Source organism: Anas acuta, chromosome 1 (assembly GCF_963932015.1).
Source record: "Anas acuta chromosome 1, bAnaAcu1.1, whole genome shotgun sequence".
Classification (NCBI taxonomy): Eukaryota; Metazoa; Chordata; class Aves; order Anseriformes; family Anatidae; genus Anas; species Anas acuta.
In genome coordinates, this window is record NC_088979.1 from 55499811 (window position 1) to 55515925 (window position 16115).

The 16115-nt window shown below is 39.9% G+C and overlaps 2 protein-coding genes across 4 annotated transcripts in view; both read right to left on the minus strand.

The window, feature by feature from the left end:
* GGACT (gamma-glutamylamine cyclotransferase) overlaps window positions 1-3210 on the minus strand; it is a 28400-nt gene extending 25190 nt beyond the window's left edge. Inside the window, exon 1 of one of the 3 annotated variants that reach the window (XM_068677762.1) lies at window positions 3098-3210. The gene's annotated coding sequence lies outside the window, so the exon portion shown is untranslated. The remainder of the gene's footprint in view (window positions 1-3097) is intronic. The other 2 variants (XM_068677753.1, XM_068677767.1) reach the window with 2 other exon arrangements.
* A 1610-nt stretch (window positions 3211-4820) lies between these two features.
* TMTC4 (transmembrane O-mannosyltransferase targeting cadherins 4) overlaps window positions 4821-16115 on the minus strand; it is a 51818-nt gene continuing 40523 nt past the window's right edge. The window contains exons 13-18 of the mRNA XM_068677779.1: window positions 15985-16092; window positions 15723-15864; window positions 14958-15072; window positions 14365-14477; window positions 8792-8861; window positions 4821-8272 (exon numbers count right to left, since the gene is read on the minus strand). Of these exons, the coding sequence (XP_068533880.1) occupies window positions 8121-8272; window positions 8792-8861; window positions 14365-14477; window positions 14958-15072; window positions 15723-15864; window positions 15985-16092 (700 nt within the window). The 3' untranslated portion in view covers window positions 4821-8120. The remainder of the gene's footprint in view (window positions 8273-8791; window positions 8862-14364; window positions 14478-14957; window positions 15073-15722; window positions 15865-15984; window positions 16093-16115) is intronic.

Here is a 16115-nt window from a genome sequence, read left to right on the forward strand (position 1 = left end):
AGGGAAGGGATGAGAAAATACGATTCCACGTGGGCAAGAACTGCTGTCAGAAAGGCAGTAATACATGGGTAACTTCAGCTGTTAGTAAAGGTCACCAGCAATTACAGACAAAACGCTGCAGGAAAAAAGTTGTTGTGCAGGTAATTCCAGGGAGAGTGAGACAGAGAAATCAGGAGTGACAATGATATTTGGCGTGCTTTTCTTGAGATGTTAAAAGCAAATAGCTGACAAACACAGAAAAGAAATGAAAATGGCCAAAATCTTAATGTAAAAGGCATTCTTGAAAAACACCGTAATGGTAAATCAATAGAACGTTATATTGCCTCGGTAAAGTCTGTCCTTCTTTAGCATTACCTGGTGTTCGGAATTGGGGAAAAGAGAGCCATTTTTGACATGGTCCATAAAACGTAATTAAACTTTTCGAGTGAAAAAGAACAGAGAATTCTAAATAGCTACAGACTTGATTTAAGGACAGTAATTTACTACTGCTTTAATCGTTCTGCTCCTGAAGGAAAAAAAGCTATTAAGCGCACAAGAGACAGAGAGAAAGAGAGAGAATGAAGGTATTATATCTGCAAACTCAGTAACATCACATTCATACAGTCACTCTGGCCCCTATTTAATTATCTTTCTAATACTCACCCTCTTTGTCAGAAGCACGAGAAAAATATACTCTACAAGATGCAAAAAAGGTAGAATCTGTTCGTATAAAAAATGCATCTTATCATGGCAAGCGTTCTCTGCTCAAGCAGTTCATGTCACTGAAAGCGTCATGCAAGCTTCAGACTGAATTCCACCTACAGCAAGAATTATGAAAGTATTTGACCAGATTTAAGCCCAAGGAGCATATTCTTCTACAACACGAGAAACATAAAACAGGACACGAGTTAGAAGGAAAAAAAAAAAAAAAGTACATTGCTCCAAAAAAAGTGATGACATTCAAACTACAATGAAATCAGGTATATTTTTGCTATAATGCTGTTTATGGTTACACAGACAAATATTTTGGATAATCCATCAGTGAGCAAAAGCGAACCAGAGCTAGTACCAGAAGGTGAATGCCACAACATAATCCTAATATATAATAAATATCCTAATATCATAATAAATTTATTATTCCCTTATTTCACTCCAGTACACCCTCCTGACTGCACCTTTGTACTTGTACCTACACTCACAAACTCAAGACAGAAATCAGGCAGTCACCTAACCTCTCGCTTCCCTCAAGTTCCCTAAGAACAACACACACAACCATATAAACAGCAGAAGAGGGAAAAATAGGGTTACATCAGCAGTCAGATGCAAGTCCCTTTGAGAAATAAAATCTTTTGAAACAGACAGTTAGGTTACTAACTATCATGGGAGTCATGAAAACATATAGGCAGGATCAGAGGAAGGTTGGTTGGAAGGAAGCTTTGAAGGTCACCAAGCCCAGCCTCCTGCTCAGAGCAGGACTAATGCCAACGCCAGACACCACTTTTCCAGCGAAGAGGCTGCGTTCAGCAAAACAGTGGGTGGGAGAGACAGCAGGATGTCTGGTGCAAAAACAGACCTGGTTTGTGCTCTGTACTCTCCGGAGGCACCTAGCCTTCCAAGTTGGAAATCAGCTAAGGAAACCATGAACTGACACCTTCACCTTCATGAACTGACATCCCTTCTAAAGGATAAAAAGCAGATACTGCAGGAAACCAAGTATTCAGAGCAACATTTCTACCCTGAATCTGACCACACATGTAGAGAAGGCACTGAAAGAAAAACTGTAAGGATCAAACAACATGACACGTATTGATGTGACACATTCTCTTCTGCAATCGAGCAATGCTTTGTTCAATATTCCCGTAGCCTTAACCTCTTGAACAGAATCAAAGAAACTTGTTTGCAAAGTTGACGGTGAACATCACAGTAACTTGGAAAGCGAGGAATGAACAGGCAACAAGAATCCAAGCAAAATGAAGTTCTTGTACCACAGACATGAACTTCTTAATATTCATTGGCAATAGCATGCGGGTTCTCAGACATAATCAACACATTGGAAGTTAATTTCTTTAACACGTAAGCACCCTTGACAGTTCAGCTTTTGAGGTATTCGTTCTGCTTAATTTTACTTATTGATAGCAACAGAATGCTGTAATACGCTTGGCTAACAAGACACATTCATTTTAACGTAACTTGGACCTCACATACAGGGAGAGAGGAGATCAGTGCTGGCTGAGGATACATAGGGTTTAAAGGCAGTCTAGGTTCTTAAGGCATTTCTTAAGGGGAGGGGAAAAGAAAGTTGGAAATAAGCCCATTCAGATATGCTAAACCTGAAGCCTTTCTTAATGGCCTATGTCACGCTATGAACAATTTTAATTGTCAGGAAATTGCTTCTGCAGGTTGACTGAGTGCTTAAACTCTAACCTAGAAAGCATAAAAAGACAGGTCCACTCTTCATGTGGTCTGACACGACAACGGGTTGTACGGATTGATATTCCTAGTTGCGTCTCTGCAAGTTAAGCTCTACACAAGTTGCTGCCTTCGTATTCTCGAAGGACAGCGAAAGTTACAGCACTAGAAAATTAGAAAGCCCTAAAGCCAAAGACGAGGAAGTTAATTGCCTGAAGTTAACACAGACACAGCTAAATAAACCTGAAGTCGAAGCAGAAGGTTTACAACTCTCTAAAATGGAAAGGGATGCAGGGAAGGATGAGAAATTAAGTTCAGTGAAATGAAATACTCAGGAGGTTAGCCAAGATTAAAGAAAAAGAAAAGATATATGCAGTCCACGCAATGCAGGGGAAGCAATTAGCGCTCCGAAGCGTTAACTTGTGAGTAGATTGGTAGCTTCGCTTCATCTTCCACACCTAAGCGGCTTTCTTTTGCTTCTCCCTCACATTCAGACATGGGTTTTCGGCTAAAACTCTCCCCTGGACCTCACAAGGTCTCCCCGCGAAGCTGAGCTCCCCTCCAGCGCCACAGCCTCCCTCAGCGCCCGCCCAACGGCCCAACCGCCCTCCCCTCCCCTCCCCGCCCGCTGATTGGCTGCTCCGGGCGCGGGGCAACGGCCGCTAACGGCCGCGTCACGCGCCCCCCCCCCTTGCCGCGCGGCACCCACCCGCCAGCGCTGCCCTCGCCTCACGGCGCCTCCGCTTCCGCCCGCGGCCGCGTCCCGTGTGGGCGGCCCGCGGCCGGTCCCGGGGGATAGGCGGCGGGGCGGGGCGGGGCGGGGCGGGGAGCGGGAAGGGGAGGGAAGGGAAAGGGGCGGCCCCCGGCCGGGCTCAGTCAAGCCAAGGGGAAAATGAGGAGAAACGGAGTTTGTTCCTGGCCTGCGGCAGGACCTCGAGTCACCCAGTTCAAACACAAGCATCGTTACCACAGTTTAAATCGATTAAAAAGATAGTAAAGCTTAGATTTGTTACATGGCCCCTTACAGGTGTATTTGCCTCTCGTTCCACTGAAACGAAGTTGGAACAAACCCTTGGCAGCCCCACACCATCTCATGTTCAAAACTTGTCCTGAGTTGACCTGCTGCCGATTTCAACATCTACAGGGGCTTTTTTCTAACAAATACAAAAATAAAGCCCTGAACCACTCGACATGGACCGTCACAGACACACACCAACACCCGTGCCCTGTACCACCCTGCAGCTCTCTGATACCAAGGTTAACTTCTCCTCCGTTGCTCTGCAGCCTGTACAGCCGAACACATCAGCTTCTTCACAGCGAGCGGACAGTCCTTTTTCCCCAAAGCATCTAAATTGCCGTGTTTGTATGTTACTGGTACATAAAAACACTTCACCTTATCGTGGAGCCCAGCACACGGTCTGAAGCGGCTGTTATTCACAGTACCTGCAGCTTAGGGTGGTGGCACATGACAATCCTACAAGTTTGGCCACCTCTGCTTTTACATCAGAGGTTCAGTTGTGACCTCGCTGTTGGGTTCAGCATGCCCCCAAACACACAGTTGGTAGAGACTTACCACAAACTGTGAAAAGACGCACTTCCAGTGAACAGGCCAAGTCAAGATTCATGTGAGGATCAACATGTAATGATAGGTATGCAAATGTACATGTGCTCAGATGAAATGAAGAATACGTGCAGGAACCACCAAATAAAGATATTTAAAGTAAAACATGCAAAAAAAAACAACATCAGAACACAGAATCACGTTTGACATTCTGATAGCTATAGCTTGAAATAGCAACTTCAATTTAAGACAAAAATCTCATCTTTGTAAATTTACAGTTGCTTTAGATTGCTTCCAAAGCAACGAACCACAGCAAAAAGTCAATTTAACAAGAAGTTCTTACCATTTATTGTAATTGCAGACAAGCTAATTATATGTAGAGCTAGACCCAAATGTTCTGTTAACATAGGCAGAGATTTGACATTCAGTTGTTTTATCAGTTTCGTAAATTTAACTGTCTGCAGAACCCAAATCCCTCCTCATTTGTCTTATCCCATCCCCTCATCTAACTACTATAGCCCCAACTCTCAAGGCAAGTACCTACCACTTTGCCTCAATGCCAGTCTATTAATATTCTTTATACGAAGGATGGACTGTAGGAGAAGTATAGAGGACCAGATCAATTCATCTGAAAGCAGCAGAGTGAGGTTTTCTTCAGATTTGTGAGCTGATCATCTTAGTTGCCCTTTGAAGTTAGTGAAGAGGAATGACTGCTTCAAGCACAGGATGCCTCATATCTTTTTCTTTAGATGAATCATATTTCAGATTACCTGTTTTATTCCCATGGACAATACAGAAAAACTGGGATGAATAGCGCAGATGCAGATGTCTAAAATATGGAGGAATCTGTTTCCAATTAACAGGCCCAATATTTTTAACAAACAAAAGATTTTTATTTCTGAGTGCTCATACACACACAATCCACATCTCTAAGTCTTAAGTATGAAATTAAACAACAGGAAACTTCATGTACATGACATTGTTCTAGACATGAGAGAAACATACAATAAGGGAACTCTCTTGGAACTTTTTGGTGAAAAGAGGCTGTCATCTATAGCAATCAGTGTGAACATTTTTCTGTTCTGACTCCGTTCTGCGCGTTGAATCATTCTGTATTTCTCTCTTCAGAACTGTATTTGAACAAGAAAGCTTTGGGGAAAAAAAAAAGCATCCATGTTTCTTGATTTTCATACAGAATCAGACATTTTTCTATACCTTTCTTTTTATCCAGGGTGCCTGGTTTTGCACTATTCCAGGAGTCAGTTATGAGGTATAAGAAAACAAGAAAAGGATGATAATATAAACATTTCAATAAAGCTTACTGTATTACTTACACTCTCAAAATAATTCTGAAGACAAAGTAAAAAATCCTTAGCATTCTTATGATTCAGCGTTCTTAAAGTCTTAGGAAATTTTTAATTGAAAAATCAGTTGTTTGTTGCTTTTTTTGAACCCAATTTACGTCAACATTATGCACAATCATAAGTGTACCCTTATTACCATCATAGAAGTAATTACATTGAATTTCTATAGCACTAAAAATGATATAAAACAAATATCCCACCCCCCACAGTAACACAATAGGTGCCCAAAAACCAATTTAGAATAAATCCCATTGTCTGTATTGAAGAGTAAACACCATTTTCAAATGCCAACAAGGTATTCAGCTTGTTGGTGTATCGCTTCTGTTTAAGACTCATGAGTAGGAGGACAAACTGATTTCCAAAGAGGAATTTCTGCAACAACTTCGGTTTGTAATGAGCTAGAGAGAATTCATACCCCATACATAATATTGATCTACTGGATTTCTGTAAATCTAACCTGGCAGCCAACAGGCACAAATATACATATGAACTTCTTGATGAGAATAATAATTTAAACTCAATATGTCATATTCCAAATATACAGAAAAGACCTGATTATATTAAACATATATTTTCTGTTATAAACTAGCACGTCCAGCCAGATCCCAGCCCTTTAATACCTTGTGACTGATGTAGTTACGTGTTCTCTGTATCTGATGCATGCCAGGCCTTAAAAGTGTGCTGTTTGTACTGAACATTGTATCAATTTCAGCACATTTTGGAGTCGGTAGTGACTGAACTATACTGGTTATCAGAAGATGACTAACCATAACAGTGCAGTGTTCTGCTGGACCAGTAAGGAGACTTACCAAAAAGCATGTTTATATCCTATAAAGACATTCAGAAACTGCTTTCTGAAACTTCTGTCTGGAAACCAGAAGAAGTGGATACAATACATCAACTTGGGGCCCTACAGGAACCAATTAGCCCTGCTGAAAGATAGGGTGCATTAGCAGAACACTGCACGAATACAAACACATGCCTCTGGTACCTCAACTAAAATTAGTATGACAACATACAATTTGGGTATGTGCAATGCCGGCATATTCATTCATTCAAAGCCAAATTTGTGGTCAGTATTGCATTGCCAGAGCCTTGCTGTCTTGATTTATAGTTAGTCTGGAAAGAATATTACATTAAAGTAGCTATACTACTTTACCAAATGAGCTTTGTCAGAGGATGCTTGGGTAGCTCTGCAGTATTGTATTGTGCTCTGTAGACACACTTGCTTCTTGAAGCAACTGTCATTTCAAAAAAAAATGTAAAATTAGCCTATTATAGGTTCAAGACACAGATGTAGAATATGGTAGTCAGCTGGCAAGGCCATGCGACATACTGTCCTATGGCAGGCATTCCCTCAACATTTTAAGTGGTTCCACACATAGATGAGTTGTGTATGGGGAACATTCCACAATCTCCTATAACATAACCATTGGACTCATTAGGAAAGCTGCAAACACTGCATTGATCAATGTCTTCCTATGAGGGGAAAAAAGAAAGAACAAAGGAATGCAACAAGAGAGGCTGAATTCCATCATTTTAAATACAACAAGCAAACAAGAAAACAAATAAAACAGACGTGATGATTTCCTGAAGCAGGAATGTAAATACTGGCACAAGACAAACAACTTTGGACAGCCAGAGTTTAAACATGTATTAAAGCATAACACATTTTGAAAAGTGACACTGTATCAATGGGTACCATCTCTGAATCATCCTGCACCAACGTGATCAGCTTACACATTAACAGCTATGCTTATTTAACTGTCTCTTTCGCAAGCTCATGAGCCATGGGAGACAAAAATGGAATCAGATCGTTCCAGTTCATACCTCAGTAGCCACGGTCAGGTTGTTTGCCCAGTTACTTTTCCACAGAAATTCTCTCTTTATTTACCAACAATGCAGGAGCCAAAAGTTATGTCCTTAACCAGAAAGCACTGCAGTGCTTCAAGCCACAGGAATTAGCTCCTGTAGATGCTATTCTGTGTTTAGACCACCAACTGGCTGCGAGAGCTGATTTGTGGCCCAAGCTATCTGTGCTAGATGAGGCTGGCCTGCAAGAACAGACACTCTAGCTTACCCCTCTGGCTTTTTAAACTTTGTCCTCTTCCCTTTGCTGCTTGCTAAAATCTTTGCCTTAAATCTAGGAGTACTTTCTTCACTCAAGCATACCTCAGCAGTATAGTGTTTGACAAACCTTTTACAGCACTCATTTACACCTGTACAAATCCTACACTTCAAATGGTGGAGCCAGAAACAAGAACAAGGGCGTAATTCAAATTACAAGAGCAAACTGATGTGCTGGAGAGAATCCATTCTTCCACTGTCTCCGCAGGACTGGCGGTAGAAAGCAGTAATAAAACTGAAGTGGACAGATATTCTTCATACTTGAACAGATCAGGGTTTAAACAGGAAATTGCACTTTTTTCCAGAAACACTTTCAGAAATAAAACTGCCTTCTGATATTCATCCTGCTACTAAAAAGTCAGATGAAGATATCAAATTGCAAGTGAAAGCAAATATTGCTATTTATTCACAGCTGTGAATCCATCTGCATCGCTTTCGTATACCTATAAAAGTGTCCTAAGGGACTTTAAAAGCAGTTCAGGAGAAAAAAAAAAAAAAAAGATCCTCCAAACTCCAGCTGAAATGTTAGAATCTGTAGGAGGGCATAATTGGACATTCAAATGTGCATTGCTGGTGGTGGTGTTATTTTTGAGAAACAATGACTGAATCCTTTACATGGTCAAAAGTAACCATGTAACATTAACAGTAAACAGCATGCACTGATGACCTGAAAAGAAACATCAGGCACCGCCTTTCTTCTGCAATTGCTCCAATTTTCTTCTTAAGAGGTTGTAGTTTTCCTTGGTCCCGGGTGCCGTAGGATCCAGCTTCAGAGAGACTTCATAGTGCTTCTTTGCTAAGTCAAGATTTCCCCAGCGATGATAAAGCACAGCTGGAACGTCAGTGAAGAATTTCGTTAGCAATATTGTTGAATAATGCACAGCCTTGCCAATCACTTGGAAAACAACATTAAGGCATTTGTTTCCAGTGAGGGTCTCTCACTGGCTGGTGGCACAGTAGCTGCTTGTTCTGTTGCCAAATGCAGGAGCAAAGCCTGGGAGCAGAACTGGCATGGGAATGATGAAGGAATGAATTACAGTGGAGCCATAAATGGCAGCTCTTATCTGGTGAGCTCATTGCAGGTTACAAGCGTAGCATAAATGAACCAATTTGCAGCCACTGAAGTGCAGCTACCTCTGGGCTGGATTGTGCAGCCCTCTTGATCTGTCATATCATGTGATGGCTTTTCTGGTTTAGTGCCCTGTTCTTCTCTGGCTGGCAGTTTTTCTACGAAGTAAAATAGGAATCTGCCCAGCAGGAAGAAGGCTCAAAAGATTGCCTTTTCTTTTAAAACACAACAAATATGAAGCAAATAAACAATGCAGCTGATAAGACGTAGAAAAGCTCTTACCCAAATTACCGTGATAACTGGCAGCGTTTGGATTGGCTTTAATTGCCTTGAGGAACAGCGCTTCAGATTCCTGAATAATTTAGAAGAACAAGTCAACAGGACAGTCTACTCTTGCAGTATATAAAATAATACAAAATGTACACAAAATTGTAACTGAAAGAAACTCCAAACTGTGCCATATCTATACGATGCCACAGTATGTATAATCTAAGCCTGCATGATCATGTAGTTCAGGTGGCTGTAGCCTCCAGAAAAGTGACAGTGGTACAAATAAGTGCCAAGATTTCACAGGCTCACATTATGTTAGCTGAGAGCTAAAATAAAAAAATAAAGAAAAGTGAAGCACTAGTGAAGTTTATAAAGCAGTTTAACTTCCCCCCCCCCCCCCTCAGTTATATTATTTTCAAGCATTACCTGCTGAAGTTTTACCTATTTATTCAATCAAAACAAGCATAATATAATGTAGCATCTGAGAAAACTCCTTTTAGACACCTTTTCCCGTTAACAATTTTTACCAATTCAGGCTGGAGCTTTCCAGTAAAAACCTTTCATACAGATGTTTCAACATGGTTCTCTATGAAGAATAGCAGAGTGTCTGTTATTGAAAAACCAAACCAACTGAACTGTTTCTCACATTTCTTCCAAGCAACCTTTCCCATATTCCCAGCTGCAGTGTGTATTCTCTTAGGACTGTTGATGTCTGAGTACTTAGAAAAGCCAAACTCTCACCAAATATTCAGAAGAACAACTTACTGCTAAGTTAATTCCCTAATTTGACATTTTTATTTTACCAAATGAGCTGCTGATACAGACACTTTTGTTCCAGAGCATATTTCCTGTATAAGTTTAGAAAGATATTTCCCAATCCAAATGGACCATATGTACTCACTTGCATACAAGAATAGATACTTTAGAAAAACAATTTCACATGGATCCTGGGCTATGCTGTGTTTTAGAGAAAGTTGCTCATTTAGTTTCAGGTCAAATTACCTGGAGATAAAATTACCTATTCTAATGCACACACTTAATGTCCCAGGTATTTGAGAACAACCCTGGGGAAAAGGCCTTTCCTTTGCGCTAAGCTTTTGCTATTTAAAACTACACAGCACCACACAGGCTCTGCTAAAAAAGAAAATCTATCGGCCAAATTTTTGATTCTGCTGTGTTCTGAGAAGCATGACATAAGTCCCATAAGGGTCCCACAGGTGAGAAGTTTCTGATGTCAGTGACTCAACTTCGAGTGACTGAAGAGCTATGTCCGAATTCAAACCCAAAGTTCACTCTCCTTTCAAAGCGGTCCAGAGCACAGCTAAGGCTGCCACTCTCAAGCCAAGAAAGGCTGATGCTGAAAGTGCTTTTTTTTTTTGGTAAGGTCAAGGAGACCTCAGGTTCTCAACAAATCCTTTTGTAGTTCTTTTTGTACTTCTTTCTGTATCTCCTTTCTGTATCCTTTCTGTACTTCTTTTTCCTGTGGAAGGCCTATATGGATAGGACTGAACAAGGGAACCAGATGACCAGAAATTTATGCAGTATATGATTCTATCCTGCAAGTTTTGGCATTGTTTTTCCCTGGCATCATCACCAGCTCTAGCATTCTCATGCCCCGACTATTAATGTACCTAGATGAACTGGGCTATTTCAGACCCAAAGTGTTGATTTGGGTGATGGGACTGAACACTCTATCAGGAACATTACAGATAGCCCCTAATTGGAGGGACTGGTCAGTACACTGGAGGGGAAGGCCACCATTCACACTTAAACAGGATGGACAAATGGATGGGCAGGAATCACAGGGTCTTTACAGTTGGAAGGCACCTCTGGAGACCATGTGGTCCCACCCTCCTGCTCCAGCTGGGCCACCCAGAGCAGGCTGCCCAGGCCCATCTCCAGGCAGCTTTTGAACGTCTCCAAGGAGGAAACCCCACGGCCTCTCTGGGCAATCTGTGCCAGTGCTCCATCACCTGCACAGCACAGAAGTACTGCCTGTTCAGAGGGAATCTCCTCTGTTCCAGTTTGCATCCATTGCCTCTTGTCCTGTCACTGGGCACCAGCAAAAAGAGCTTTTGGCTCATGATCAGCTTGGTGTCCACCAGGACCCTCCTGTCTTTTTCTGCAGAGCTGCTTTCAAGTTGGGTGTCCCTCTGCATGTCCTGGTGCCTGGCTTGGTCAGGGATTGGACTAGATGACCTCTGGATATCCCTTTCCAGTCAAAATTATTCTATGATTCTAACTCGGTCACTTGAGAAACACCCCAAGATTCAAACATTTGTCAAGACTCGTGGTATTGCAAGGTAACCTCTTTATACACACCCAACCAAACCTAAAAATCAACAGCAGAATGGCTCTTGAAACCATGCAGTAGTCAGAAGTCCTACAATTTGTAATTTTTCCACTGCAATTTCTACTATTTTAATTTACTAAGTAAACTTCCACTTTCCTTACTGGGCAGGTTAACAACAGACTGAAAGCTGTGCTGTCCAATTACTGCATTTTTATGCCTGAATGTTGTCAGTTACACAGAGGGGAAGCAGCTAGTGTACAGACTCACCCTTTCACTGCTGATGTATGATGGGACAACATGTGCGGTGTGTTCCCAGAAAATATAATAAAACACATGCTCAGATTGGACTGACTCTCATTACTGTACATATCTCCAACCACACTCTGGAAACATTCTTATTGCCACCGCTTTGCTTGTAGAAGCATACTGTCTGATTAAAGGCTACTGATGGTGCATCATATTCATATTATTGCGGATATATGGTGTAAATATACATTCCAGTACATCCGGTGATATTTCAAATGACTCTGTCTTGCCAAAGCTTTAAATCAAGTGTTGTCAAGAAACTTGCACACTGTGTATAGCAAAGGCTTTGGGAAAGCACACTGCATTCCATCTGCTGCCAAGGCCACAGCACAAAATTGTTGTCTGGCTTTTTTTCAAATAGAAAAAATGCTGAATGTTTCCGATTTGTTGTACTTCTTACAGAAAAAGCATAGATGTATACATAACAAAAATACAGCATACGTATTTTCAAAGAGCTAAAGATAGTTTGATTCTTTGTCCATTGCAACAAGTACTTAAATGAGAAATCAAACTTGACATAACAGATGTTAATTAAAAAAAAAAAAAGCAAAAACACCAAAACAACTCATCCTGTATGTGCTTTTGTTTCTGAAACAATAAATCATTCATGAATAGATACAAACAGAAATCTTAATAGGTTGGGGGATTTTTTTTTGGTCTCAGAAAATCTATCTTCCAATGAAAAGAGCATTTGAAACTGAAGAATATTGTGTACTTATTTGAAGGAACTCTTTCATAATAGCAAAATCTTTTCAATTTTGTGCCTTTTAAAATATGAAGTACGAAAAACCACAACAAAACCAAAAAAAAATCAACAAAACCCAAACCAAATCTTGCTTTATGGCAACAGAGCCAATGTAGTATCAACTTTTATACAGACACATAAAAAGTAACCTAATAAATGAAATGCCTGAGGTTATACAACACAACAGACACAGCCAGGCAGCCTTCTGCAAATCACCTCCATCACCTTGACAGCCTCCAATCCCCCGTCTTCCCCTCCCCTCCCATACACAGTAAAAATCCTTAAAGAGCCATCCACTTCTCTCTGTTTTTACATGTGGAGGGGTAGACAAGAAATCTTAATCTCCCATTCTTTTAATCTTAATTCTATATTCTCCCACTTAAAAATAAACAAAAAGCACCAACAAAAGCAACCCTGTATCTCTACTTTCCAATCCATACAAAATACAGCTACTGCTATCATCAAATTTTCTAAGTGCACTTCCCAATGCCCTTAGTTTGCTCTCCCTATTATAACCCATCAATTTCAAGGTACTAGATAAGTTATATTTTGCTTTACACAAACCTACTACTCCCTGTTGAACTATTAAAACTGTCAGTGGCCCCCTCCTTTCTTCCCTGGGCTCCACTGCGCCTTTTGCTTTATTCAGGATGCAGCCTTGAAAGCTTCATTTTCTCCCACCATCATTTCCACTGTCTCCAATGCATTCCCATGCAGCATAATGACCTCTCAGAACTGGCCATCAAAAGCACTACCTGCTTTGTTATTTTTTAAATCCACTGTGACAGACTTGTTTTTCCTATACCTGGAGAAAGTTTCCTACCTAGTTTTCCACTTATTTCTTCTCCTTACTTCATTATAAACATTCTTTATTCTGTCAGGCTGCATATTATTCCTGCTAAATAACTGTACAATACTCTATTCTTTCATATTCATGACTCATCAAAATAATACTAGCAATTAACTCCTCCATAATGTTATCCTTATACATTCTGGATGTTAATTTGTATCCTTCTGGAACTTTGTTAATGTAACCTAAAAATATATTTTATAACAGCTTCAGGTGGAAACAGACTAGTAACAGAGTGTACAAAAAAATGAAAGTGACAGTCTAGAGAAAATGCAATGCGGTGGGTAACAGCATTACCAACACAAACCAAAGGAGGTGTTAGGCCTGCCAGGGCCTCTGACATGTGGACAGGTCATCACTCCACGTTTGGACATGACTGGAAATGTTAGTGGACACGGTAATTGGTGGAAAAAACACATCCATTCTATCAAGTCTATGAAGTCTAATATCAAAAAATCTTACTTCTTTTACACTAAGGATGTTCCTTCAGCACTGCTAACATTACAACATATCAAAAAAGCCATCAACCTCCCCCCAACAGTCACAGTTAAATAAACGATGTTTTTCTAAGGAATACAAAAAATTTGCTCCATTATTTATTTCTCCCTATCGCATGCATACATCGGTAACTATGGAGTCAATTAAAGTAACGAAAAATGTTAACTATGTATGATTTATTCTCTAAATATTCATACAATTCCTTCTGGAAAATATTTCTCTGACCTCAACTGCATTACATTTACTACTTTTAAATACAAGTAGTTAATACTGAAGTACCAATCGCTAACTGGCCAACTATATTCAAGGGAAAGTTCAATACATTGCTCAATGTATAAACATACCATAATATTCTGTGGTTACTTAGGTATCCCATCCTCAACCTGGGATTAGAGAGTCTGTGATATCTTCATTTTAGATAGCTTCTGAGGTAACGAGGCTAGAATTCATATCGGGTAATGGGAAACCTTGCTTCCTTACACAGAAAGAACTCCAGAACTAACATATCACATCTAATTTTGGACCCTGAACCAAGGACTTTAAATCAGAGGAGGTTCTCTCCGGAGAGAACCAGTGAACCAATACAAGACCCTAACTGCCCTCTAGTGTGCTTAAGAGCCTACTTCTCTTCAATGACCATTGACAGTTTAGGGCAGCAACCAATGTTCCAAAAAAATCCACCACACAACATGTAAAATAAGGTGAGATGAATTTAGGTCAGAGTCACACAACAATTCTGTGACAGAAATGGGCACCGAATCCTGACGAAGTCACAGTCCGCAATGACTTCCTCAAACTGCTTCTACAGAGATACACACAGTTTATACACAGTATATATGGTTAAAAAACCACCACCACCACAAAAAAACACACAGAGAGCTCTAGTTACCTACCTTATATTTTTGTGATTTCCCCAGTACATTTGCCAAAGAAAACATAAGGGAATGATCATTAGGTATTAACTCCAGGGCCTCTCTTCCAACTGCTTCTGCTTGAGCTAGATTGCCTGGGAGCCCACGCAGTGGAAAAAGAGAAGGCATCTTAACACAGCCTTACTAGTTACTTTTCATGCTGCAAGCACACATATTGTATGAAGGGCTGATTATACGTGTTTTTGAAGAAAAACAGGTATCTCTGACACATAAATATAAAGGCCTACAGAATAAGACAACAGAAAACCTCCATTTTATTTTCAACAAATAACACTTTTAGAAGAACAAAAGCAGAGATTCAAGAGTTCTGAAGTTTGGTCTCTAATACAAACATGCTTGCAAAATGATGTCATTTCAATTGAGGATCAGAAATGCAATTGATGGGCTGGATTTCAAGTGATGCTTTAAAACCACTGAGTTAGAAAGCATTCTAATTTTTATAGAGAGTGTCTTGGTAGCCAAATAAGAAGTAGATCTCCTTTTAGACAAATACAGATAAAACCGAGTTTTGAAAGACACTGAATTGCTCATTAAAATATACCATCCGTTCATACCTGTGTTATCAAGTAATATAATCATATTGTTCCAAGCCAAACTATGCTCTGGTTTCAGAACTGTAGCATTCCTCCATGCATTCAATGCATCTATATGGCGATTCAAATCTGCATACTAAAAGGAAAGAAAACTCTAGTAATGTCACTCAGATTTACTTGACTTTTCAATTATGGACTAAAGGCACAAAGATTATTAATCTCTCTCTTTCTGTTCTAGTAAAACTTGCTCTTACAGATAAAAATAAGAAATGTGAAAAGAATACTAGGGTAGCATGGAAGATAGACTGGTATAAACTAATTTTTCACTTTTATGCTGTTTTTTTTTTTCTTCTCTGGAAGCTGGTCAGATACATAGGCACCAATAAAGTGGGAAAGAAAATTAGCATTTTCTACACAAGAGAATAAGTAAATTTCCATGAATCTAAAATGATTTTTTTTGCATAGTTCTACTGCCTAACAATTTGTTGGAATATGCTCATGACTGTAAAGCAGTCTGATATTGAGAAATGATTAAAAATCTCTCTTAAACAAAAGATCACAATCTATATTTTTGGTTGGATGTCTTTATATGGAAAGTAGGACTACCAAATGTGATAAGAAAGGGATTATACTAGGAAAGCAATAGAAAAAAGCTACTGAAAGTAGGAAATCATCCTGAACTACAAATCAATTAAACTGGAATAATGTTCAGCATTTAACAACATAGCAAAAATATATGCACGCACAGATTACTCCAATAGCAATAATTCATTCAAAAATACTCACCAACCGCCCTAAATTGTAGTAACAATCTGGATATTTTCTCCTGTGTTTAATTGCTGTCCAGTAGCTTTGCTCTGCCTCTTCAAACCTTCTTAAACTGTTCTGTACTATTCCTAGATTCATCCATGCAGCAGCAAAATCAGGTCTGAATAAATTGGAGAAAAAAATAAGAGAGATGACAACTGAGCACTTTGAACAGAAGATCCCATTGTATCCTTTCTGCTCAGCTGCTACAAAATACTGCTTGGCTTTGTTCTAAACATACTGTATTTGTACAGCTAAGGACAGCAACTCCTCTGCTTCTTGGAGCTCATTTCTTTCTTTCAGAATATTTCCAAGGTTGTTCATGGCATGTACATATTTAGGATTCAACCTAAAATGTAAAATTTAAGAGAT